General features: G+C 40.6%; 1 protein-coding gene across 2 annotated transcripts; it reads right to left on the minus strand.

The window, feature by feature from the left end:
* Positions 1 to 369: 369 nt before the first annotated feature.
* LOC124279754 lies at positions 370 to 21829 on the minus strand. 2 transcript variants are annotated; one of them, XM_046715622.1, is made up of 4 exons: positions 21749 to 21829; positions 21368 to 21449; positions 2077 to 2213; positions 370 to 815 (listed from the first exon to the last, which is right to left on the minus strand). In XM_046715622.1, the coding sequence occupies exons 1-4, from the start codon at positions 21777 to 21779 to the stop codon at positions 736 to 738; spliced, it is 330 nt and encodes a 109-aa protein (XP_046571578.1). In that variant the 5' UTR covers positions 21780 to 21829; the 3' UTR covers positions 370 to 735. The 2 variants fall into 2 exon arrangements, with proteins under 2 accessions (XP_046571578.1, XP_046571577.1); XM_046715621.1 differs by lacking the exons at positions 21368 to 21449; positions 21749 to 21829 and adding exons at positions 3053 to 3134; positions 4092 to 4210.
* Between the last annotated feature and the right edge of the window lie 4138 nt (positions 21830 to 25967).

The raw sequence follows: 25967 nt of genomic DNA on the forward strand, positions 1-25967 counted from the left end.
TCAAGTCGGAATCTACATGTTTCTGTGTGGGGCAGGACCTCGATGTAAGAGTAATAGGGTACTGATGCCGATAGTTTTTCTACACTTCATCAACTCTGTCTGCATCAGTTTGCGAAGGCGTGGCAATGCATTTATGGCAACACTACAGAGTGAGTGAGTGTATGAGTTGGATTATACGACGCTTTTAGGAATATTCCAGAAATATCACGGCGGGGGGACACCAGAAATGGGCTTCACACATTGTACCCATGTGGGAAATCGAACCCGTGTCATCGGCGTGACGAAAGATCGCTTTGACCATTGGGCTACCCCACCGCCCTTACAGATTCAAGAAAAAAACCACTAAACACAACAAAACAAATTAAATTGGTAAAATAATCATTTATAATCAGAGCAAAATCATCGAACAAGTCAACATGCGACTATGTTTTATGTTACTCGTAGGAAATGTTCCAGCAATCTCACAACAACAGCATTCCAAAAGTGCTATATATACACTGCATGTCAGGCCAACGCCAAGTCAAGGAAGATGCCATGCACATATTCTCTTATGCTGTCTAACATACAACTATAATAATAGTGTAATGATTTCTGTAACATTTTTTGCACAAAATTAACCACTGAACATTCATACATCTACATAATTATTCGATAAGTGACATTTGTTTCTCGATGCAATCCCAAAAAACACTGAGGAATAAAGGCATTTAGTTGTTCTTAAAACAGCCTTTCGGATTAAAAGTGAGTTTTGATCAGCGTTACCACTACGGACAGGATGAGAGCCATGCTGGAGATGCTTGCAAGGCTGGCACCACCTGGAAAAGAAAGTAAATAATACTTGCATCAGTTGATGTACACTTGCGTTAGAAAAAGATTAATTGCAATATATATTCCGTCCATGAAACAACCGAAATATAAAATAATCCCAGCGTGAATGATTAAGGGAAGGATATCTCAAGGACAATAATTTCTCGGGAAACAAGGTCATTTCATGGAAAAAGAAGGTGTACATATCATCTGACCAAGGAATTGGAGCGGCACAAGGACAGTGAGATTATAGCAGACAGGGGGACAATAAGACATTACTGGGAACGAATACATCACATTACAAGGATCACAGGTTAAGTCACTACTCGCAGGATAAGGACATCTGTGATTCAAGTGCATCTCGGAGGACAAGGACACCTCAGGTCAGAAGGGCATTTCAGGTTATAAGGACATTTCAGGTGATAAGGACATCTCGTGGAATAAGGACTTCTCGGCTGATAAGAACCTAGATCTCCTAGTACTATACTGTGCGTTTTATTTGATATCGACAATATATTCTTGTTTCTATTTTGGAAATGTGTGAGCTTGAAATTTAATTGCATTACCTACAGGATGAATAATACTGCTCTGAGCAATATTCCAGCTCTATTATGACTCTCTGCGAGCAAAACAGTGATTGCAAACATGTTCAGCAATCTGAACAATCATCCAAGTCACATAGCCTGACCTTTCGATCAAAAACTAACACTCTTGTGTGTTTGTATGAATTTATTGTTTATGCAGAAATGACATACTCTGCCTCTGTGACACTCTGTCTTGCCACATCCTGTATCTGTTTATGTAAATACTGACCGTTTCATTAACAGAACTGATTTCAGTCTCTTTTGAGGGTTATGAGGCTGTGCCTTCTCGTGTACTTGATTATGGATAGATCGCCGGATATCACTATCTTCATTCAAATATACTCATTCCAATAATGGTTGTCACCCCCCTCCCCACCCCAACCCCACACACACCTCACACCCCCACCCCACACCCCCTCTCCAATTAAAACAATTGAAGGGCGTGACAACCATTATTGACATGAGTATATAATCACCAAAAAAAGGATCATTCCAGTATCTGTGTGACATTGGTAATGGTCAAAATGTTCAGTGAAGCTTATAGATAGGGAATCTGGAAATTCAATCGCTAACATATACCCTGATTTAGTAAGGGCATATAATTCGTTCTCCTGAAGAAGATGAAACTAAAATAATATTTGGAAAACAATCCATATATATATATATTTATTTCATCGGTACTTACTGCAGCCCAAAAGTGCTCTTATAGCTGTGTTGCTGGTGATGGCGGCGTCGATGAGTCCCTTCTGAACTAGATCTGATGTACCGCTGGTACAGCTGCCGGACTGGGCGGACAGACAATCGAGATAGTCCTTGTAGCTCCTGTGTGCAGATAAGACTAAAGTAAAACACTGCACCTCCAGTGACTAGTTATATTTTTGTTATGATTTCAATTTGCAAAAATGAACGGGATTATGAATTTGAATGAGTGTCGAGTTTGGATATAATGAAATCTCTCCACTTTTGCACACTTGAGAAATAACAAATCTGAAGAAAAGACAACATTAAATTGAGTATATGAAGCAGATTACTTGAATGTTTCTTTGGAAATAACGTGTAAAATATATTTCATCGGAGCTGGACTTTTTTGAATGGTAAATTCTACCTATGTGCCAAAATTACTCCCTCGATCGCAGTTGTACGAATATGATTGGAGTCACTTTTAGGATGGGTTAACCAAATAACAATCATAACCAGAGACTTGTCATTCAGATCACAGACTTGTCTTATACTGTCATGCTGCCACTGGGCCATGTCGGGTGGCAGGGTAGCCTTCTGGTTAAAGCCATTCGTCCAGTATTTCTGGTATAATCTGCCACAGTATTGCCGGACTATTGCTAAATGCGGGTTAAAACCCGAAATGTTTGATAACGCATCACATTATTATCTATCTCAGTTTTGAACCATAATCCCCAAACATAAAGATACATTATTTGAACAGTTACAGGTATATTTCAACAAGGTTATTTAAAACATTGTAATTTTCTGTTAAAACGGTGGGCGAAAGTTGTAAAGAAACAAGATGTGTTTTTTCAAGCTACATTCAGATGTGGCAAAATAGAGTAACTCAAACGTATTCCCAATGTAACTACAGTCGATCTGTCTCGACAATCAAAACACCTAAGCTGGGGCTCAATAAAACAACAAAATATGTCACATACGTGCATCCGGCTGTCCCCGTCAGCGCACCCGTCAGGGAGCAAGAAGCAAGGTTGCAGGAGGCCACTGACCCGAGCAGGGAACCTGAAGCAAAAGCAAATCTTCATTTGGCGTTCATTGTAATATATTTCGGTCCGGTTGAGAATCATTACTCCTTGCCCCGTGGTAATCCTGGCGGTTTTAGTGGGAGAGTCCAGATATGTTGGATAAAGGGATATGTAAATGAAAATAATTCGCTGACATGTTGTTGAAAGCAAATGGGCAAACCTTGCACTGAAAATGCATGGGGTATCATGAACATTCCCTGACCTTGTTATCATACAGACTGACTGTGTTGCTATGTTTTTGTTCAGGGATCAGCACATTTTATGCATGAAAATAGTGTAAACGTCCCTTTGTTCACTTGATTATAGATACATAAGAAAGGTAAGGTGAATCATCGCTTACAGAAAAACTCAAGAAGATGACGTGGCCCTTATAACATGACTGCTATACCCTTGATGACAGAAGAAGGAAAATTAAACTCAAGTAAAAATATACAATATAGAAATATAGAAGGTATAGAACAAAACGGGTAGCATATGCATTACTTTTTACTATGGAGAGAATAATGATAAGCATGTAGCATTAAAATGAGCCCTTCGACCGAGGAGCGTGTGGCAACCTTCGACTATGAACGGAACATTCGTATTAGTTGTAGCAACTTTTCAGAACGATAATCAGGCGCTGTACCTTTGAATGAGAACTTAAAGTGTGGAAGTTATGTGTATTAAAACATCTAAGCGAAGACAACATATCCGTATCCTCAAATCAAGATAAACGAATTGCAAATAAGAACTTTTCTCCTCTTTCAGATACAACTTTCACACAGAGTAAGAAGCCAAATTTATATATTAATTCTATAATCATTTCATATTAAGCACCATATGATATTGCTGGAATCAGGAATGGCAGTATCATAAATTTAGTTCACTGTTATTATGTAAAATGTATACTATTAGTATGAACAGATTTTACACCTGTATAAGTTAAGATACTTACCAAGCAAAAGAATTGCTATCGTAAATTTCATGGTTGCAGGCCGCTGGTTTGATAAGATCGTGGTAGTGACTGGACAAGAGTTGGCTGTGACGATAGGTGTAGTGTTTCGCAAACCCTCAAGCTGTGGGTCTTATACCTGTGTACGTGCCGTCATGGTGATGCCGGCAATTGTGAACTGAAGTTCACCAAGAAACAAAACTCATTTGATCCCTTCTCTCCCACTCCCTCCGGGCAACCCCTCCCCCTCCATCACAATGCTGACCTGCATTTTGACATTGTTTTATTTATCGCACAGTATACAAGGAGGGTACCCTTGGGTAGGCGGGACAATTTCTTTTAATTCAGTAAAATAAAGCTCACATTTGACTTTTATGTTGTGTTTATCACTCTCTTCCCTCTTTGGAACCCCAGGTATCACCAGTAGTGATTCAAAATCACATGCTCAACATATAGTCCGATTCGTACTATACTAGCCACATAAAGAAACTGTGCATTGTCAAAATATTATCCCAGTACGATAACAATGTCAAAGGTACATATAAACTTTAATGGAAGGATCATGAGACCATAACAAGTCGGGAGAATTTCGATTGAAAAGTCAATCACAATGACGTCACCAATCCACAAGCGGGACAGGGGTTAAACGACCAACGATCATGTCACAAGCTCAATAACGGGTATGTCCACCATCGGCATTGAGAACAGCAGTGCATCGACGACGCATAGAGCCTATCAAACGTGCAAGGAAGGCTTGTAGGATGTCACGCCAGATTCTCTTAAGTTGTGTTGCAAGGTCAAGGACGTTATCTGGCGGATGAGGAAGAAGGCGTAGACGTCGATCCATCTCGTCCCAAACATGCTCTATCGGGGAGACATCCAATGAATTTGCAGGCCAAGGCAATAAGTCAACGTTGTGATGTTGCAAGAAATCCATAGCAACCCTTGCCGTATGAGGGCGGGCATTGTCCTGTTGGAATGTTAACCCAAGGCCATGACGTTGCAGAAAAGGAATTGCCACAGGTCGAAGAATCTGATCCCTGTAGCCCCCACCAGTTAAGTTGCCCTGAACAATCACCACAGGAGTTCTTTGGCGTGCTGTTATTCCACCCCAAATCATCACGGAACCACCACCAAAGCGATTCCTCTCCAAGACACAGGCCTGTGCATAACGTTCTCCCACGCGTCTATAGGCATGTTGACGTCCATCACTATGGGAAATGTTAAACCTGACTCATCAACAACCAAAACAAGGGTCTGCGGACATGATTTCGGCACCACATTCGCCGAGCTTGTCGATGACATCGTGTCAGGATAGGCCGTATGGCGGGACGTCGTGGTCTGATCCAGTGATGTCCTAAACGTTGTCGAACTGTGTTGGGTAGGATACGGCGAAGTCCTGGGATGGTTCGGGCAGTCATCACTGCAGTCTGAAACCTGTGGCGTCACCCTTATCCATACGTCCTGTCTTGGCGTTGTTACACGTGGACGTCCAGAACGTGGCCGATCGATGACGTCACTTGTGTTCTGGTAGCGTCTCACCAGTGCAGAAATGGTGTTCCGGTGGCAGTGGAAATGTGCAGCCACTTGTCGTTGAGACGTTCCCCCACGGACCATCCGAATGGCCTCATGGCGTTGTGCAGACGTGAGCCTTGGCATGCTATGCGTTTCAATAGCCGTTTAATATTTTGAACGATCGCAAGGGCAGGGGTTGAGCTTTCCAAAGTGACAGTATTGTGTGGCATTCAATTGCTCTGTTTATCTTTCCAGGGATGCACGTGCAACAACGTATTGCACGTCTCAAGGACGAACCCACTGACGTCACGGAATGTGGCACGTGCATGCATGTTGGATACATGTCACTAATCTCTGGGTTTGAATCCTTATGTGTCTACACAGGTTTGATATATTTAGATTTTAATTTTTGTATGCACAGTTTCTTTATGTGGACGTCCAGAACGTGGCCGATCGATGACGTCACTTGTGTTCTGGTAGCGTCTCACCAGTGCAGAAATGGTGTTCCGGTGGCAGTGGAAATGTGCAGCCACTTGTCGTTGAGACGTTCCCCCACGGACCATCCGAATGGCCTCATGGCGTTGTGCAGACGTGAGCCTTGGCATGCTATGCGTTTCAATAGCCGTTTAATATTTTGAACGATCGCAAGGGCAGGGGTTGAGCTTTCCAAAGTGACAGTATTGTGTGGCATTCAATTGCTCTGTTTATCTTTCCAGGGATGCACGTGCAACAACGTATTGCACGTCTCAAGGACGAACCCACTGACGTCACGGAATGTGGCACGTGCATGCATGTTGGATACATGTCACTAATCTCTGGGTTTGAATCCTTATGTGTCTACACAGGTTTGATATATTTAGATTTTAATTTTTGTATGCACAGTTTCTTTATGTGCCTAGTATATAATCAATGAATGGATAAAGCTGTTTACAGAGGTTACTCATGATATAGGTAATGATTTTTGTCGATTACGTGTATTTGATATCTGTATCAGAAGCTGAAGATACTTTAATCGATAGTCAAAATATCTTAATACAAGTCCTTCCGTATTGTCTTGCATGAGAAACTTCATTACAAACAGTATTCAACTCCTACACCGACTCATCTCTATTGTTTGAGGCACATTTGTTTGGTTTATCAATCAAGCAGGCAGGTGTTCGTATTAATCAGATATATTTATACTAGTATATTGTTATTTCGGAGGCAAAGGGTCGGTCAACTGAATTTTCATTCGCAGGATTTACAAGTTTGGTTTGGAGAACGCACAAATCTGTTTCCTTTTGTTCAGTCTTACAACCAGTCTTAAACAATCATATGACCAAGGAATTGAAGCGGCACAAGGACAGTGAGATTATAGCAGGCAGGAGGACAATAAGACATTACTGGGAACGAATACACCACATTACAAGGATCACAGGTTAAGTCACTACTCGCAGGATAAGGACATCTGTGATTCAAGTGCATCTCGGAGGACAAGGACACCCCAGGTCAGAAGGGCATTTCAGGTTAAAAGGACATTGCAGGTGATAAGGACATCCCGTGGAACAAGGACTTCTCGGCTGATAAGAACCTACTAGTACTCCCCGGGTACACATGCTTTATGCGTGAACCACCCCATGTCTTTCTCTCAGTTGTTTAAATTCCATACTAATTGGCTTCTCTCCAAGGCTCTTGAAATTGAACCGTGGCTTTTAGTTGCGCAATATGACGACCGAAGCGTTATAAAAAATATTCTTAGGCGTCTTGCGTGTCAATGGTAACTGATTAACAATTCGTACCTGGAAGCAGAGTCGATTGTGCAATTTATGTCCACCATCGGCATTGAGAACAGCAGTGCATCGACGACGCATAGAGCCTATCAAACGTGCAAGGAAGGCTTGTGGGGATGTCACGCCAGATTCTTTTCAAGTTGTGTTGCAAGGTCAAGGACGTTATCTGGCGGATGAGGAAGACGGCGTGACGTCGATCCATCTCGTCCCAAACATGCTCTATCGGGGAGACATCCAATGAATTTGCAGGCCAAGGCAATAAGTCAACGTTGTGATGTTGCAAGAAATCCATAGCAACCCTTGCCGTATGAGGGCGGGCATTGTCCTGTTGGAATGTTAACCCAAGGCCATGACGTTGCAGAAAAGGAATTGCCACAGGTCGAAGAATCTGATCCCTGTAGCCCCCACCAGTTAAGTTGCCCTGAACAATCACCACAGGAGTTCTTTGGCGTGCTGTTATTCCACCCCAAATCATCACGGAACCACCACCAAAGCGATTCCTCTCCAAGACACAGGCCTGTGCATAACGTTCTCCCACGCGTCTATAGGCATGTTGACGTCCATCACTATGGGAAATGTTAAACCTGGACTCATCTAACCAAAACAAGGGTCTGCGGACATGATTTCGGCACCACATTCGCCGAGCTTGTCGATGACATCGTGTCAGGATAGGCCGTATGGCGGGACGTCGTGGTCTGATCCAGTGATGTCCTAAACGTTGTCGAACTGTGTTGGGTAGGATACGGCGAAGTCCTGGGATGGTTCGGGCAGTCATTACTGCAGTCTGAAACCTGTGGGTCACCCTTATCCATACGTCCTGTCTTGGCGTTGTTACACGTGGACGTCCAGAACGTGGCCGATCGATGACGTCACTTGTGTTCTGGTAGCGTCTCACCAGTGCAGAAATGGTGTTCCGGTGGCAGTGGAAATGTGCAGCCACTTGTCGTTGAGACGTTCCCCCACGGACCATCCGAATGGCCTCATGGCGTTGTGCAGACGTGAGCCTTGGCATGCTATGCGTTTCAATAGCCGTTTAATATTTTGAACGATCGCAAGGGCAGGGGTTGAGCTTTCCAAAGTGACAGTATTGTGTGGCATTCAATTGCTCTGTTTATCTTTCCAGGGATGCACGTGCAACAACGTATTGCACGTCTCAAGGACGAACCCACTGACGTCACGGAATGTGGCACGTGCATGCATGTTGGATACATGTCACTAATCTCTGGGTTTGAATCCTTATGTGTCTACACAGGTTTGATATATTTAGATTTTAATTTTTGTATGCACAGTTTCTTTATCTCACCAGTGCAGAAATGGTGTTCCGGTGGCAGTGGAAATGTGCAGCCACTTGTCGTTGAGACGTTCCCCCACGGACCATCCGAATGGCCTCATGGCGTTGTGCAGACGTGAGCCTTGGCATGCTATGCGTTTCAATAGCCGTTTAATATTTTGAACGATCGCAAGGGCAGGGGTTGAGCTTTCCAAAGTGACAGTATTGTGTGGCATTCAATTGCTCTGTTTATCTTTCCAGGGATGCACGTGCAACAACGTATTGCACGTCTCAAGGACGAACCCACTGACGTTACGGAATGTGGCACGTGCATGCATGTTGGATACATGTAACTAATCTCTGGGTTTGAATCCTTATGTGTCTACACAGGTTTGATCAATTTAGGTTTTAAATTTTGTATGCACAGTTTCTTTATGTGCCTAGTATATAATCAATGAATGGATAAAGCTGTTTACAGAGGTTACTCATGATTGAGGTAAGGATTTTTGTGGCTTACGTGTATTTGATATCTGTATCAGAAGCTGAAGATACTTTAATCAAGAGTCAAAATATCTTAATACAAGTCCTTCCGTACTGTCTTGCATGAGAAACTTCATTACAAACAGTATTCAACTCCTACACCGACTCATCTCTATTGTTTAAGGCACATTTGTTTGGTTTATCAATCAAGCAGGCAGGTGTTCGTATTAATCAGATATATTTATACTAGTATATTGTTATTTCGGAGGCAAAGGGTCGGTCAACTGAATTTTCATACGCAGGATTTACAAGTTTGGTTCGGAGAACGCACAAATCTGTTTCCTTTTGTTCAGTCTTACAACCAGTCTTAAACAACCATCTGACCAAGGAATTGAAGCGGCACAAGGACAGTGAGATTATAGCAGACAGGAGGACAATAAGACATTACTGGGAACGAATACATCACATTACAAGGATCACAGGTTAAGTCACTACTCACAGGATAACGACATCTGTGATTCAAGTGCATCTCGGAGGACAAGGACACCTCAGGTCAGAAGGGCATTTCAGGTTATAAGGACATTTCAGGTGATAAGGACATCTCGTGGAACAAGGACTTCTCGGTTGATAAGAACCTAGATCTCCTAGTACTCCTCGGGTACACATGCTTTATGCGTGAACCACCCCGTGTCTTCCTCTCGTATCAGCAATTTGCTGAGTTGTTTAAATTCCATAATAATTGGCTACTCTCCAAGGCTCATGAAATTGAACCGTGGCTTTTAGTTGCGCAATATGACGACCGACGCGTTATAAAAAATATTCTTAGGCGTCTTGCGTGTCAAAGGTAACTGATTAAGCAATTCGTACTCTGAAGCAGAGTCGATTGTGCAATTCTCAGTATAACAGGAACATGTATTTAAGGATCGCGATATACAAGTAATGGCATCATGTGTTTGCAAACAGATAAGCGTATCCTCGGTTGTTCCTCAAAAGTTATGAAATGTAGACACGAGCTGCAAAAACATTTCCTGATTTTAGGGGAAAGTTGCAAAATTGACCATTGGAAAGTTAAAGTCACAATCATTTAATCATTAATATGCTTAAAAGCTCTTCCTCTGTCCAAGTATATATGGATATTTTTTAGATATTTCTTGCCTCCTGTGCAGTCAATTTTAAGACTTTTTAGTCCTCCAGTTATATATACTTGATCATATGCTCTTCTAGGTTATTTATCGAAAAAATTGCTAACGCATGATTAAATCCCAAATTATTTCAGCTGATTTGCTATGTGTACGACAATACTGCTAGTAACCAATCGAAATTTATGTCTCTAAGTTGCAGAAAGTTATTTCATATAAAAAAATTATTTTACATTTATGTTCAACCACTTTGATCTTTGTCTTAAACACTGTTGAGGCCAAAATGATTACGTATTTTATGAGCGCTTTATGTAAATTCCCACTCAGGTCATGGGAGGTAACTCTAATTCAGTTTTGCTTTAAATGTAGTGTCGCATGCGCACGCGGGTAGAATGCAGGGTAGAATGTGGAAGGACACGTGTGGAGGGAGAGGTGATACAAAATGGTATGGAAACACTTTATATTTCTCAACATACTACATGTATTTAATGTTTATTTGATAAGCAACAGTTGTAAACGATATATTCTATTCTGTTGCAGTCAATCGTTCCTTTGCGTCCTTTTCGTCTTGAAGTTGAAAGTAGTTGTTTGAACCAACGCGCAAGTTGACAAGTCTGTACCACATCATGGGGGGCACATGTATTCAGAACGTGTTCAGAACAAGATGTAAACTGAATGAAAATGAATGCAGAAATAAAACAAAAAGGATGAATTGACTTTATTTTCACACGTCGTCTATGAATGTCGTCTACAAACACATTACTATAGCTGCTGCAGAAGCCTTGCCTCACATTCGAATACAGCGAAGACGGCTCTGGTGGTAGACTTCGTACAGTCTCGCATGTACAGACCCATACACACACCAACAAGTGTCATGGTGTGTACATCGAACGTACCCATGGTATTGAAAAGTGTGCTCGATTGAATTACACGTTTTTAGGTATCCTTACACCCTTGTATTGGATTATGACTTGCAATGAGTTTTAAAAAAAGAGGTTGCTTGAAAATCCTGAAATCTGTCCTGTATCGAATACTAGAAAAAATAATAAATCTGAAAGAAGAAAACAAAATATTCAGTATCTTAAGATTATTTAAATATTTGTATTCAAAAAAGGTGTAAAGTATATTTGATTCGAGCTGAATAATGCTTGAATAATAAATGTACGTCAGTGCGACAATGACCAATCCATGTCCATTCCAATCGCTGTTCTAGGAATGGGATTTGAGTCACTTTTAGGATGGGTTAACCAAATGCTTACACAGTTCATAACCACAGACATGTCGATCTTCTGCAGGAATCACTTATACTCCATGCTGCCACTCGACCACTTGGGGCGGTAGGGTAGCCTTCTATTTAAGGCGTTCGTTAAGTATCCCCTGTAACCTCTGCTACCGTATTGCCGGACCGTTGCTTAATGCAGGGTAAAATGTTTTGATGACGCATCGAATTATTATCTGTTTCAGATCTTGAACCATAATCCTCAAAATACAAAGATACATTATTTCAACAGTTACTGGTATGTTTCAACAAGGTTATTGAACATTGTAAATTTCTGTAAAAACGATGTGCGAAAGTTGTAAAGAAACAAGATAGTTTTTCGAAACTATATTCAAAATGCAACTACACTCGGTCTATCTCTACAATCAAAACACCTATACCAAGTATGTTCCACAAGTCCATCCTGCTCCGCCCGGGAGCATAAAGCAATGTTGCAGGAGGCCACTGACCCGAGCAGGGCACCTGAAGTAAAAGCAAGTCTTCATTTGGCATTCACTGTAATATATTTCGGTAATGTGTTACTCCTGGCGTTTTACATGAATATTTAAATGAAAAAATTAGTTGACTTGTTCTATAAAGCAAACATAATTCTCAAATGAGCAATGGGTTGATATTGTTATTTCGACCTTTACGTTATCGCTTATGAGTTTATTAAAAATATTTTAGAATTATGATTTGGACCATCGATCAGTTGATTTGGAAAACATTGCACTGAAAAAGGCATAGGTTGTCAAGAACATCCCGGACCTTTTTTCATCCATTACTAAAACATGCTGGCATACCGATTAAAACAATGACTGCTGATATAACACTGAGATTGACCGTGTAGTGCTAGAGAAGTGTGTCTGTGTCCTTTCTGGTCAGGGATAATGCAAATGATGCACAGTGCCCTTTGTTCACTTGATTATAGATCCATAAGAAAGGTAAGTTGGGTAAAATCATTTAATGAGAAATATCAACCAACTCAAGAAGATGATCTGCCCCCTACAACATGACTGCTTCACCTTTGACAGAAGAAGGAAGATTAGAATCAAGTAGAAATATCGAATATAGAAACAAAGAAAACACAACGGGTAGCTTAAGTTATATGTTTTACTAAGAAGGGAATAATGGAAATCACGTCGCATTAAACAGAAAAAGACCACATCACGTCGCATTAAACAGAAAAAAGACCACAGGCATTCGTCAGGAATCGTCACCACTTGTCCCTTCTGTAACCTTCAAGAAGACTTGTCCCCTTCTCGATGAATGTTATGTGCTTAAATATGACTAACCAATCAGAATGCGCGTAAGGATTGAGGTACTTATAAATATAATCCCTAGTACTTAAATCGGCTGTTACATTATGTCATTGTTGACAAAATCCTGAAAAATATATACTTGTCATTTTTACATTACAAAGAACATAGCTAAAATACTTGTGTTGCCTAATTTGAAGTTTTTAATAAGGATAAAGCCATGAACAGTGAGAGATTCAAATACATACTAGCTGTTTTTGTACGTGGTTTGTAAAGGTTCTCTCCTTTCTCCTTGAGTGTTTCTCCGGACTATCTTGCGGGCTTGCTTTGGAGATTTTACGTGCGCTTTCCAACGTTTTTAGATAGTGTAAGTATTAACAGCTAATATATTATTCATAACTAATCAACTTTAAACTTTAACACTGTACTAACATTTCACTTCGCTTTGAGATTTCACTTCAGTTTGAGATAATTATAAAAGTCATTAATGAGTATCTTGTTTTGGGACTTATTACAGCTGAAATATTATGTTATTTCAATATTCTATTCAGGAAGAAGAAAATCACATTTGCCATATATACATGTATATACTTAACCACTTATTTAGAAAGGTATAGCTGGAAATGTATAGCTGGTAATATTAACATTAGAATATGATTGTGTTCATCGAAACACCATGATGATTGTCTAACTTAGGTTTTAAAAAAAAAGGCAAGTTAAGAGTGCTTCAGTAATGTCCAATACTGTAGGAATTAAACAGAAATGGAGTTTTCATTCTTGTTTGAAGTAGTTCTGATATGAAATCCTTCCAAACGGGTACGAGTCGGTAACACCAGTTTGTCATGATTGCACCTCACATAGATGGCGTTAGATAACATAACTGCTATACTTTTGAAGGAACTCTTAAAATCAAGTAGAAATGTACATAACGAGAACGAACGGGTAGCAGATGCTTTACCGTTGACTAAGGAGGGATATGATGGAAATCATGTAGCATTAAAATAAGATGTTCGAACGAGTGAGTGAGTTTAGGTTTACGCTGCACTCAGCAATATTCCATATGGCGGCGGTCTGTAAATAATCGAGTCTGGACAAGACAATCCAGTGATCAACAGCATGAGCATTGATCTGAGCAATTGGGAACCGATGACATGTGTCAACCAAGTCAGCAAGCCTGACCACTCGATCCCGTTAGTCGCCTCTTACGACAAGCATGGGTTACTGAAGGCTCATTCTAACCCTGACCTTCGCGGTTCTGTTCGAACAAGTAGCACATGCCAATCTTTGACTATGAACGGAACATTGATAATCGTGAAGTGTTGTCGCAACATCTCAGATCGAGTATCATTTGTTGTACCTAATGAATAAGAATAAATGAACTGTTTAAGAGGCATTCTAGAAGTTGTAAGCAACAGGAATGACAAGTCTTTATGGATGATCAACTTCTATATTGTACAATGGCGACGTCATGCTGTTCTCTTGCCTCGGCTTATCTCATATATATTCGTGCTTGTTTTCATTGTTAATCATCTTGTTTTATCAGCCATTGTCTTTGTTAGCCCTCATGTACCCTATATATATCCTGCTGTACTCATTCACCACCTCATGCTTCAAAACGGTATAAGTATCTGTACCGAAACGTCGCAATTGTACAATAAAGAAGTTGATCCTCCATAAAGACTTGACCGCCTCTGTGGTGTAGTGGTTAGAGCGTCCGCCCGGAGAGCGGAAGGTCGCGAGTTCGATCCCCGACCGCGTCATACCAAAAGACGTTAAAATATGGTACTTGTTGGTCCCTGCCTGGCACTCGGCATTAATGGGTACAACAAGGACTGGTCGGCTCGGAGTCAGTATAATGTGTCTGAGTGGGGTATTCATGCTTCACTGCGGCATGGTATCTCAGTGGGCTAGCACTATAAAACCAGCTTCAGTCTGGGCTAGTACAAGCAGCCGCAATACATAGAGAATACTACACGAGGTCTCATTACATACGAATTATACGAAACGAGTGTCCTTCCTATGGTATCTGACCGAGCGAAAGCGAAACAGGAAGGTCACGAGTTTCGTATAATTCGTATGTAATGAGACTGAGTGTGGTATTTTATTTATTACCCACGTCTTAAATGCATTAAATTGACAAAATAGCGTATTTGTGTTATGTTGCGGAAGAGTTTTGTACTGTAGTACAAGTTTTGCATGACGTCACACTGAAATGACGTCACTGCCTTGGTAACCGACGTCACGATACCTGTCAGTTGTCATCGCCTCGTACAGCATCCTACAGTAAACTACTCCGTAGCACCTCGTTTCTTGGTTTCCAGTTGCTTCATTCGGCTAACATCACTGGTGGAAACATTGCGTTTATGTTTTTCGACGGATATAATGTCTCAGTTCGACTCACAATTAAACAGCGACATGGCAACGTTCGCAGTGTTTACATTCCAACAATGCATTTAAATATTAAGTTGTAGAATGAATGAATTCACGTGTTTGTTATGAATGAAAAAATAGTTACGTCAGAATGTGACCTAACTGAGAGGTCATCGGTTATCCAATCAAATCGTTAGAATCTCAGGTCAAGTCGTTACGACACAGGTCAACGTGATACGACACTCGTGTCCCCGACCGTGGCTGCAACTACCCATACGTTGACCATGTCGGTAATAAACATACACACGCATGCACGTCGTCATATGAGCGAAATATTCTCAAGCACGACGTTAAACGCAATTTCACCTCACCTCACCTCACCATAAAGACTTGTCATTCCTAAGAATAAGTGGTTTAACAAGGAGATATCATAACCACCCCGGTTCATTTGCTATGCCTTCACCACCTTTGTCAACCCACTGGCTTTATCAGCTCACTACCTAACCAATTATATTAATTATATCGTTCTCTTGTTTTCCTTGTTATACTCAGTATATATACTTTGCCTCCACTTTATGCTACATTCCTGATTGACAGCGATACAAGAATCTGTATCGAAACGTCGCACTCTCGTAATAAAGAAGTTCTCATCCATTAAGTTTGTCTATTTTGGTACTTCCCAGCTTCTATAGTGCCACTCAAAGAAGTCATCTACTGATGTATTTCATAAGGAATATCATCACAACCTCTCCCTCCCACTCCTTCCGCCGTCCCCTCCATCACAATGCTGACTTGCATTCTAACAGTGATTCTTTTGAAATATTGCCGATGTGACGTTTTCCACTATAGTCTACACAGAAGAAAACAATGAATCGGGTAGGTAGTTTTCTAAATGCAAGGCAATAGAAAATTAAAGAAAAACAATCTTCTTTTTGAATTCAGTAAGTTAAAGCTAATAGTTGTCGCATATGTCCGTGTAACTCAGATTTACCAACCGACATAATAATAAATAATAAACATACATGTATTTGAAATGTCACCTACACTCACCTTGATGAGTATTTCAATAAGAGAAGAGTCTATGAGGCCCATAACACCACAGGTTAAAAACATCACGATGTAACTGCAATTGTTCAAGAATGATCAGGGGCGGTGGGGTAGCCTAATGGTTAATGCGTTGGCTCCTCACGCCGAAGACCCCAACATGTGTGAATCCCATTTCTGGTGTCCCCCGCCGTGATGTTGCTGGAATATTGCTAAAAGCGGCGTAAAACTAAGGTCAGTCAGTCAGTCAAGAATGATCACAACAATCCAAATATTATTGATTAAGCCTGTTTTTTACTACAGGAGCCATCGATTTGGCATCACACGTTTCCCTGTTAGGAATCCAGGTATCATCAGTTGTGAATCAAAATCACATGCTCAAAATATGGTATGTATGAATGGAACAGAACACATTTAATAGAGGCTACTCATAATTGAGGAAACGCCTTTTGTGGCTGACAGTATTTAACTGTATCAGAAACAGAAGGTACTTTAATCAATTGTCAAAATATCTTAACACAAATCTCTCTGTTCTGTTATACCTGAATGACCTTATTACAAAAAGAACTGTACCCTACTCGAGGGATAACATATTCCGCTTGAGTTTGTGAGTTATAGAAGTATACCACTATCTCCTATTGTTCAAAGTCCTACACCGTAAACTTATCATGTGTGCACATGCATTATGTATGAACCTCCTCGTGACATACTCTCATGTCGACAATACGCTAAATTCAAACATAATGGACATGTCCCCATGGTGCTTGGAATTGACCCGGGACTTTTCACTTGTGCAATAAAATGACAGTTGTGCAATAAAATACTTTCGAAAGCGTCCTGCGTTTCTAATTTACTTGATTAAACGATTCGTACTCAGAAGAAGAGTTGATAGTGCAAAGCTCACGTTGACATAAATACGTTTTTAAGGACCACTATATGAAAGTGATGATATTGTTGTTCGTGAACAGATGCAGGTGCGTCCTGCCCACCTGTGGCGTCCGCCACAGTCAAATGTAACGGCAAGTTATTCTGATTCTTATAATATTGATTGCGTCAAATCTATAAATGTCGTTCACATGTCTGCCATAAACCTTGCTGAAAACTTTACTGAGTCCCCGAATGCTGCCACCTTTGGGCAAGGGTCGTATGACGCTCTTGGAAATCATGGTAGAAAGCTTAAGTTTATTCTCGATTGTTCCTCAAAAGTTGTGAAATGTAGACTCGAGCTTCAGAAACATTGCTTGACTCCAAGGGGAAATTGCAAATTGAACCTGGGCATTATAGTTGCGCAATAAGACAACAATTACGCAATAAACTTTCAAAAGCGTAATGCGTGTCAAATTTGTTTGATTCAACAATTCGTACTCCGAAGCAGAGTCCATTACGCAATTCTCACTTTGACATGAACGTGCTTTTAAGGACCACTATATAAATGTGATGATATTAGTTGTTCGTGAACAGATGAGTGTATCGTGCTCAACTGTTGCATCCGATTATATGCATAAAACACCTTCTTCTGTCCACATTTTGCAAGCTTTTGGATACATATTTCTAGATCCTCCTAAATCATCCAGTTATACTTTATCATATGTTCTGGATTGTTTTTCGCCATATTGCAAACGTATGATAAAGTCATAAATTATTTCAAATAATTAACGGGGCGGTGTGGTAGCCTATCCGTTCGCTCGTCACGCCGAAGACCCGGGTTAGATTATCCGCATGGGTACAATGTGTGAAGCCCATTTCTGGTGTCCCCAGCCGTGATATTGCTGGAATATTGCTAAAAGCGGCGTAAAACTGAACTCACTCACCCACTCAAATAATTAACTGATACAATACTCTCAGTAACCAATTGAAGAAAGGTATTCCACAAAAAAGGATTTCAAAGTGAATGTTTAACGAATTTGACCTGTTTTAGAGACGTTACTGTAGCAACTGCAGGAGCCTTGACTCACTATCGTGACCCTTGACTCACAGCGAAGAAGGCACTGGTGTTTGACTTCACAGTCTCGCATGTCCAGACTCATACACAAACCAACACGTTATCATGTGTATATTGAATGTACCCATCAACGCTGGTATTGAAAGGTGTGTCTGACTGCATTACACGTTTTAGGTCGGAGACACGACCCACGCGGGCAAGCGACCTTTTGGATTGTAGTGTCCCTCGAGCAATAGGCGGGTTGTTTTTGCAGTGATCAGCTTCGCATTGCCACATCCATCGAAATACCAAAGAAGTGTTTATTTTGTTAACTGGAACGTATGAGACGAAATACTAAACTAATGCGTGTACTTCTATTACGCTTGATTCACATAAAAGATATTTGTACAGAGCTGTTAATTATAATTCCTGTTAATAAATGCACACAATTTCCATTCTAACAACAATATTACCATGTCAATCTACCGGTCGGGTACCTATTCATTGCTAGGTGAACAGAGGAACATTCCAAACAAAGTCACTTGCCTAAGAAGACACTATTTACGGAGCTTAATGTTTCCATGTGGGACAAGACCGAAGCCCCAAAAAACAACAACAACAAAAACCCCGCCCTCCACCCTCCCCAACCCCCAAAAACAAAAAACAACCCAAACAACAACAAAAAACTCCCCAAAAGCCAACAACAACAAAACAAATACAAAACAACAACAACAAATAACAGTATAAATTGGCAAAATAATAGTTTATTTATCAAAACTAAATCAACGAACAAGTCAACATGCAAATATAGTTTTACGCTACTCGTGGAGAATGCTCCAGCAATTTCACAACAACGGCAAACACAAATTGCTTAAGTGAGCGTTGTGTATATGGGTTGGTAATCTACTTGACCAAAGCCAAGTCAAGGAGAGTTGTATAAACAGACTGTTCATGCTGTCCTACATACAACTAGAAAAGTAGTGTGATCATTTCTGGAACAATATTTGCACAATTTTTACCACTTAACATTCATGTGTCTACACTATTCTGCTATCAGTGGCATTTTAGGTTACAAAAAATCGTAAACAAAAGGATTTTTTTATGCAAGGCGAAAAAATGCTTAAGAAAATGGACCCTGAGTTGTTCTTAGACCAGTCTGCAGGATTAAAAGTGAGTTTTCATCAGCGTTACAACAATGGACAGGATGAGAGCAATGCTGGAGATGCTTGTGATGTTGGCACCACCTTGAAAAGATAGAAAATAATACTTGCTAGAATCGATAAACACAACGTCAGAGAAAGGTTAAATGTAAATTATACTCCGTTCACGAAAAGACTGCCCCCCAAAAAAACAAAACAAAAAAAACAAACAAAAACCAAACAAAAACAAACAACAACCCACGAATGGGTGAGTAAAGGATATTTCAAGAACAATAATTGTTTGTGGGAAGAGGACATCTCATGGAAAAACACCCCAAAAACATCTCGCGTGACTAAGGAATTCGTGCCGCACAATGACATTAAGATTGTAGCAGGACAATAAGATATTCCTGGGAACGAATGCGTCACAAAACAAGGATCTATCACATGACTGCACTTCTCGCAGGACAAGGACATCTGTGAATCAAGTTCATCTCGGAGGACAAAGACATCTTAGGTGATTAGGGGTTATCACAGCGCCAGGACATCTCGGTTAATAAGGGTAAATCGGAGGAAAATGTCTTCCTAGGTGATAAGGACATTTCAGGTGATAAGGACATCTCATAGGACAAGGACGTCTTGGGTGATAAGGCCCTAGCTCTGCCAACACTATAATGTTTCTTATTCAATATGCATAATGTATTTTTCTTTAATTTATTGAAATGTATAAGGTTAAAATTTAACTGCATTACCTACAGGTTGAATGAAACTGCTCACAGCTGTCTTTATGTATGCGAACTAACAAGTGAGTGCAAACATGTTCAGCATAATGAGCAAACAGCTCACCGAAGTCTACAGCCTGACCTTTCGATCAAACTTTAGAGAATCAAGCTAGCACTCGTATGTTTTCGTATGAATAAATTGTTTTTTGCGGAAAGGGGCTGTGGGGTAACCTAGTGGTTAAAGCGTTGGCTCCTCATGCCGAATACCCGGGTTCGATTCCCCACATGGGCACAATGTGTTAAGCCCATTTCTGGTGTCCCCCGCCGTGATATTGCTGGAATATTGCTAAAAGCGGCGTAAACCTAAACTCAGTCAGTCAGTCAGTTTTTTCGGAAACTACATACTCTGCCACTTTGACACTACGTCTTGTCACATCCTGAATCTATGTACGTGAATACTGAGATTAACAGAGTATCTCATCAGCAAAACTGATTTCAGTCTATTTAGAGGCTTTGGAGTCTTTGCGCTACTTAATTACTTAATTATGGATCGACAACCAGATATCACTAGCTTAATTCGAATATAAGCACCAAAAGTGATGACTGTAGTATCTGGGTGATCTTTAGTGGATAGATCTTTTGTACATTCTTCCCAGAGAAGTGTCCAGATAGGGTTAAGTTGTTCAGTGACACTTATGGATGCGGAATCTGGAAATCTAACCACCAACAGATACCTGGAGTTAGTTAGGAAATATGAAGATGAAATTAAAATAACCTTTTGAAACAAATAATCCAAACATAATATTTTCATCGGTACTTACTGCAGCCCAAAGCTAGTTTCAAAGCGTTGTTGGTGGTGATTGCACCGTCGATGGCTAACTTATTAGATACGTCTGCAATGCTGTTAGTGCAGGTGCCGGTCAGGGTGGTCAGGCAGTTGATATAGGTTTGGTAGTTCCTGTTGCAGATGAGACAAAAGGTCACACACTGGACCTCCAGTGATATTCCTGCTAATGACTAGTTATAGTTTTGTTATGATTTCAATTTGCAAATACGAATGGGATTATGAATTGCATTGCGTGTCAAAAAAAAGAGACGTTGTTAACGAGTTTGGATATACTGAAATCTTTAGAGTATCGAACACTGAAAAGAATTCCGGTATCGTCTACCAAAGTATTCAACAATGTTATTTGCAACATTGTAAGTTTTTGCTAACATGATATAGCAGAAAGTATAGAAAGCAGATGGTTATTTCAATCGGATCGAAGCTACAGTCAAGATGTGGCGAATCGAGTAACCCAAACGTATTCCCAATGTAAAATACTGTCGATCTATCTCGACAATCAAAACACCTACGCCAGGGCTCAATATAAAACCAAAGTATGTCACATACGTGCATCCGGCTGTCCCCGTCAGCGTACCCGTCAGGGAGCAAGAAGCAAGGTTGCAGGCGGCCACTGACCCGATCAGGGCACCTGAAGCAAAAGCAAATCTTCATTTGTCATTCACTGTAATATAATATCCCCGTTGAGAATCATTACTCCTTACCCACGCCTTTGGTAATGTGTTAATCCTGGCGGTTATAGTGAGAGAGTCCGGAAACTTTACATACTGAATAAGACGGGGAAAATAAAATATCTATAATCATTTCAGATTGGGCACCATCTGATGTTCCAGGAATCAGGAAAAGCAGTATCATACATGCAATTCATTGTTACCATGTAACATTAATAGCATGAACAGATTTTACACCTGTATAAGTTGAGATACTTACCAAGCAAAATAATTGCTATCGTAAATTTCATGGTCGCAGGCCGCTTGTTTGCTAAGAGTGTTCTACTGACTGGACGACAAGTAGCTGTGCTGATAGGTGTAGTGTTTCGCACGCACTCTCGCTTTGAGTCTTATACCTGTGTACGTGTAGCCATGGCGATTCCGGCAATTGTGATTTTCACCAATCAAACAAAACTCATTTGATCCCTGTCAGGACATTGTCACACACACCCTCTCTCTCCCTCCCTCCGCGCGCACCCCCGCCCCCTACCAGACATTGTTTGTTTATCGCAAAGTATACAAGAAATTGGTAAATATTTTGGTAGGAAGGAGGTCGTGCATTAAATTCAAAGCAATATAAAATTAAAAGAAAGACAATATGTTTTTAATTCAGTAAATTAAAGCTCACATTTGCCTTATATGTCCGTGCTTATCAAGCTCAGATATATCAACCGACATCAAATGATAGACGTATATGAAATGTCACTTTCACTCACACTGACAAACATTTCATTCGTCCGATAGGCAATGAATGGTCAATGCTGCTAACAGTAAACCGTTAACAGTTAACAGAGGCTACTCATATACAGTACAACCAGAAATTATTGAGAATTTAAGATTGTAATTTTTGTAAACAAAAATCACTCATTACTCACGTATTAAATGTGAATATTAGCAGAACATAACTCCAGATTCAAAGACAGGTGAACAGTTAGTATTTTGTCAAGTCACCATGGGCAGCAATGCAGTCTTCAATGCGGCGGGGCATACTACTGATCAAAGAAGTAAGAAAGTCGTGGTCCATGCTGTCCCAATATCGGACCACCTCTTCTTTCATTTCAGAAATATTTGTCAGAGTTTTCTTATTGACACTCTCCTTCATAAGTCCCCAAACATTTTCTATTGGATTTAGGTCAGGGCTATAGCTTGGCCAATCTAATAATGTCATATTTTGGGTCCGAAACAAGGCCTGTGAATGCTTTGAACGATGTTTTGGGTCGTTGTCCTGCTGGAAAATCCAAAATTTTCCATAGAACACGTGAGCAGATGGAAGTAAATGTCCCTCGAGAATATATGTGTACCGCTCACTGTTCATATTCCCTTCAAATACACAGAGGGGCGTTGCCCCTAACACAGATATGCCACCCCACACGTTAAATTTCGGACTGTACTCTGGGCGCTGATACAAAGGTTTTTCAGTTTGTTTGGTCCAGAATTTCAGTGTATTAGGAAACAGCCACACAGAACTTTCATCTGAGAAAATCACATTGTCCCAGTTAAAATCTCTATGCTGTAAGCTCAAGTTCAACCTTCGCTCCTTTTGTTCAGGTTTCATGATCGGTGATGGATTTCCTCGACTTTTTCTTCCAACCCATTGCATGCAGCTTAGTTCTCATTGTCTTCTTACTTCAGCCACAGTTCCTCTATCAATCATATCCAGCCTTAAGTTTTCCAAACTCCTTCGTTTCTTTTTAGAAACAAGAATACCAAGCCGCCCCCTGTCAACGACAGTCAATCTTCTGGGCCTACCCGCACCTCCCTGGTGCTCAATGCCATATCCATTTGCAATTTTTTTCAAAACACGATAAACAATGGACAAAGGGATTCCTGTTCTACTTGAAATCACTTTAGCTGGTCTGATGTCCTTGTTATTATACTCTAAAATCAACTTCCTCTTCTCTAAATCATCCATACTGAGGATCACTGAAAATGTCGTCTGTTAGCAAGTAAACAAAGGGGGATAACTCTTCACAAACTAATGAAAAAGGATTAACTGAGTTGTCTCTCTTTAATGAAACCAAGCACTTGATAGCTGGTCAAGGTTGTTTAAACTAGAATTCCAATTTAACATATTCCTAAATTCCCAATAATTTCTGGTCATACTATACAAACATAATACAAACACACACAACCCACCCCACCCCACCCCATCCCTACACCGACTCATTTTGATTGTATTAGGCGTATGCGTTTGGCTTACCAATCTAGCATTCATGTGCTCGTATTATTCAGATTATATTCATATATATCAGTTTTTTTATGTATTGTTATTTCGGAGGCAAAGGGTCGGTCAACGGATTTCTCATACACAAGATTTACAAGTTTGTTTTGGAGAACGTACAAACCTGTCTCCTAAAGCTGAAACCTAAAACATAAGTCACCTCCTATATGTGCACATGCTTTATGTGTAAACAACCCCGTGGCTTTCTCTCGTATGTATGGCGCAATGTACAGTCACGCTATAGAACAGCAGTTGCCCTATAAAACACTTTCAAAAGCGCCCTGCCTGTCAAAATTTCTTGATTAAACCATTCATTCTCTGAAGCAGAGTCCATTTTGCAATTCACTCCTTGGTATGAACATGTTTTAAGGGATCACTATATAAAAGGGATGATATCAATATCAATTCAAACCTGTCGCATCCGCCACAATCAAATACAACAACACGTCAATTTCTTTTCAGCTGCCACACTTATTCGTCATACTGATTGCATCAAATCTATAAATGTCGTTCACATGACTGTCATTAATCTTACTGAAAACTTTACTGAGGCCATGAATGTTGCTGCCGGTGGGGAAGGCTCTTGGAAATCAAGGTGGAAAGTATTTATTTATTTATTTGTTGATTATATATTAGTTAGTTAGTTAGTTAGTTAGTTTACAGACAGACAGACAGGTCTATTTCAGTAACTGACTACTGGCCCAGAATACATACATTGATGATTTGTTTCCTTGGGCAAGACTATATAATCCATATGAACACACCAGTCATTTAATGTATTTTTGTTTGTTTAAAGGGTTGTAAAAGCCGTCTACGTGTGTAGAACTTCAGGTGTCAAAAAGCATGAAAAAAGTAAGTTTTTACTTAGGTAAGTAAAAGACGACATTGTGAATCGGGTGGTCAGACAAGATAATAATAATAATTGGCCAATTCTAAGCGCATACAACATGATGGACACTATCAACCCGGATAACCCAAGCTGCCCGTGGGGCGCTAGAAGGTTAATAGTCAAATGACTTATACCACCGGGTACCCATTTTCTGCTGGGTGAACCGAGGCAATTTTGAACAAACTCACTTAGGTGAGACCATACTAGAAACTCTCTGGTATCAACCTGCCAAACACAGTCACCTATCCAAGACTCTCCGTGACCAACGTTGCTTAAGTTCACCTGATTTGTTGCCTGCGCTCTATGCATAAGGTCACACAGCACCACTTAAATAACACCGTGTCATAATGCATGGACTGCGCGTCGATGCTCATTATATTAATCACTTGTTTGTATGGTCAAAAGGGGCTGTTGAGTAGCCCGGTGGTTAAAGCGTTGGCTCGTCACGCCGAAAACCCGGGTTCGAATCCCCACATGGGTATGTGTGTGAAGCCCATTTCTGTTGTCCCCCTCCGTGATGTTGCTGGAATATTGCTAAAAGCGGCGTAAAACCAAACTCAGTCAGTCAGTCAGTTGTATGGTCAAATATTTACCATAGGAACAATGCTGAACTGGATGGGACATACTGAGCACAATAATAACGAAAGACGCGACTTGAGTACACCCAGTATCCTGTCTACCCGTGAAGATCAGGGTTAGAATTGATCTTCAGCAACCCATGCTTGTTGTTAGAGGCGACTAACGGGATCAGGTGGTCAGGCTCTCTGACTTGGTTGACACAAGTCATCGTATCCCAATTACGTAGATCGATGTTCATGCTGTTGATCACTAGATTGTCTGGTCCAAACTCGATTATTTACAGACCGCCGCCATATCGCTGGAATATTGCTGAGTGTGGCGTTAAACGACAACATTAAATCAATCAATCAACGTATGTGGAATTTCAGTACTCTAACCTACACATATAAAATTGGATTGGATAAACGTACAAAGTTGAGATGAAGATCCGGGTTAGAATTGGTGGAACGTTTATTCTCCATTGTTTCTCAAAGGTTGTGAAATGTAGACACTAGCTGCAGAAACATTGACTGATTTTACAGGAAAGTTGCAAAATTGACCATTAAAAAGTTGAAGTCATAATCAAGTTAACATTTATATGCTTAAACACCTGTTCTTTTGCGTTTCGATAAAGACATTACTGAAGCAACTGCAGGAGCCTTGTCTCACTATCGTGACCCTTGACTCGCAGCGAAGAAGGCACTGGTGTTTGACTTCACAGTCTCGCATGTCCAGACTCATACACAAACCAACACGTGTCATCATGTGTAT

This window comes from Haliotis rubra, unplaced genomic scaffold (assembly GCF_003918875.1).
Source record: "Haliotis rubra isolate DU_JTF1 unplaced genomic scaffold, ASM391887v1 Scf256, whole genome shotgun sequence".
NCBI classification, from domain to species: Eukaryota; Metazoa; Mollusca; class Gastropoda; order Lepetellida; family Haliotidae; genus Haliotis; species Haliotis rubra.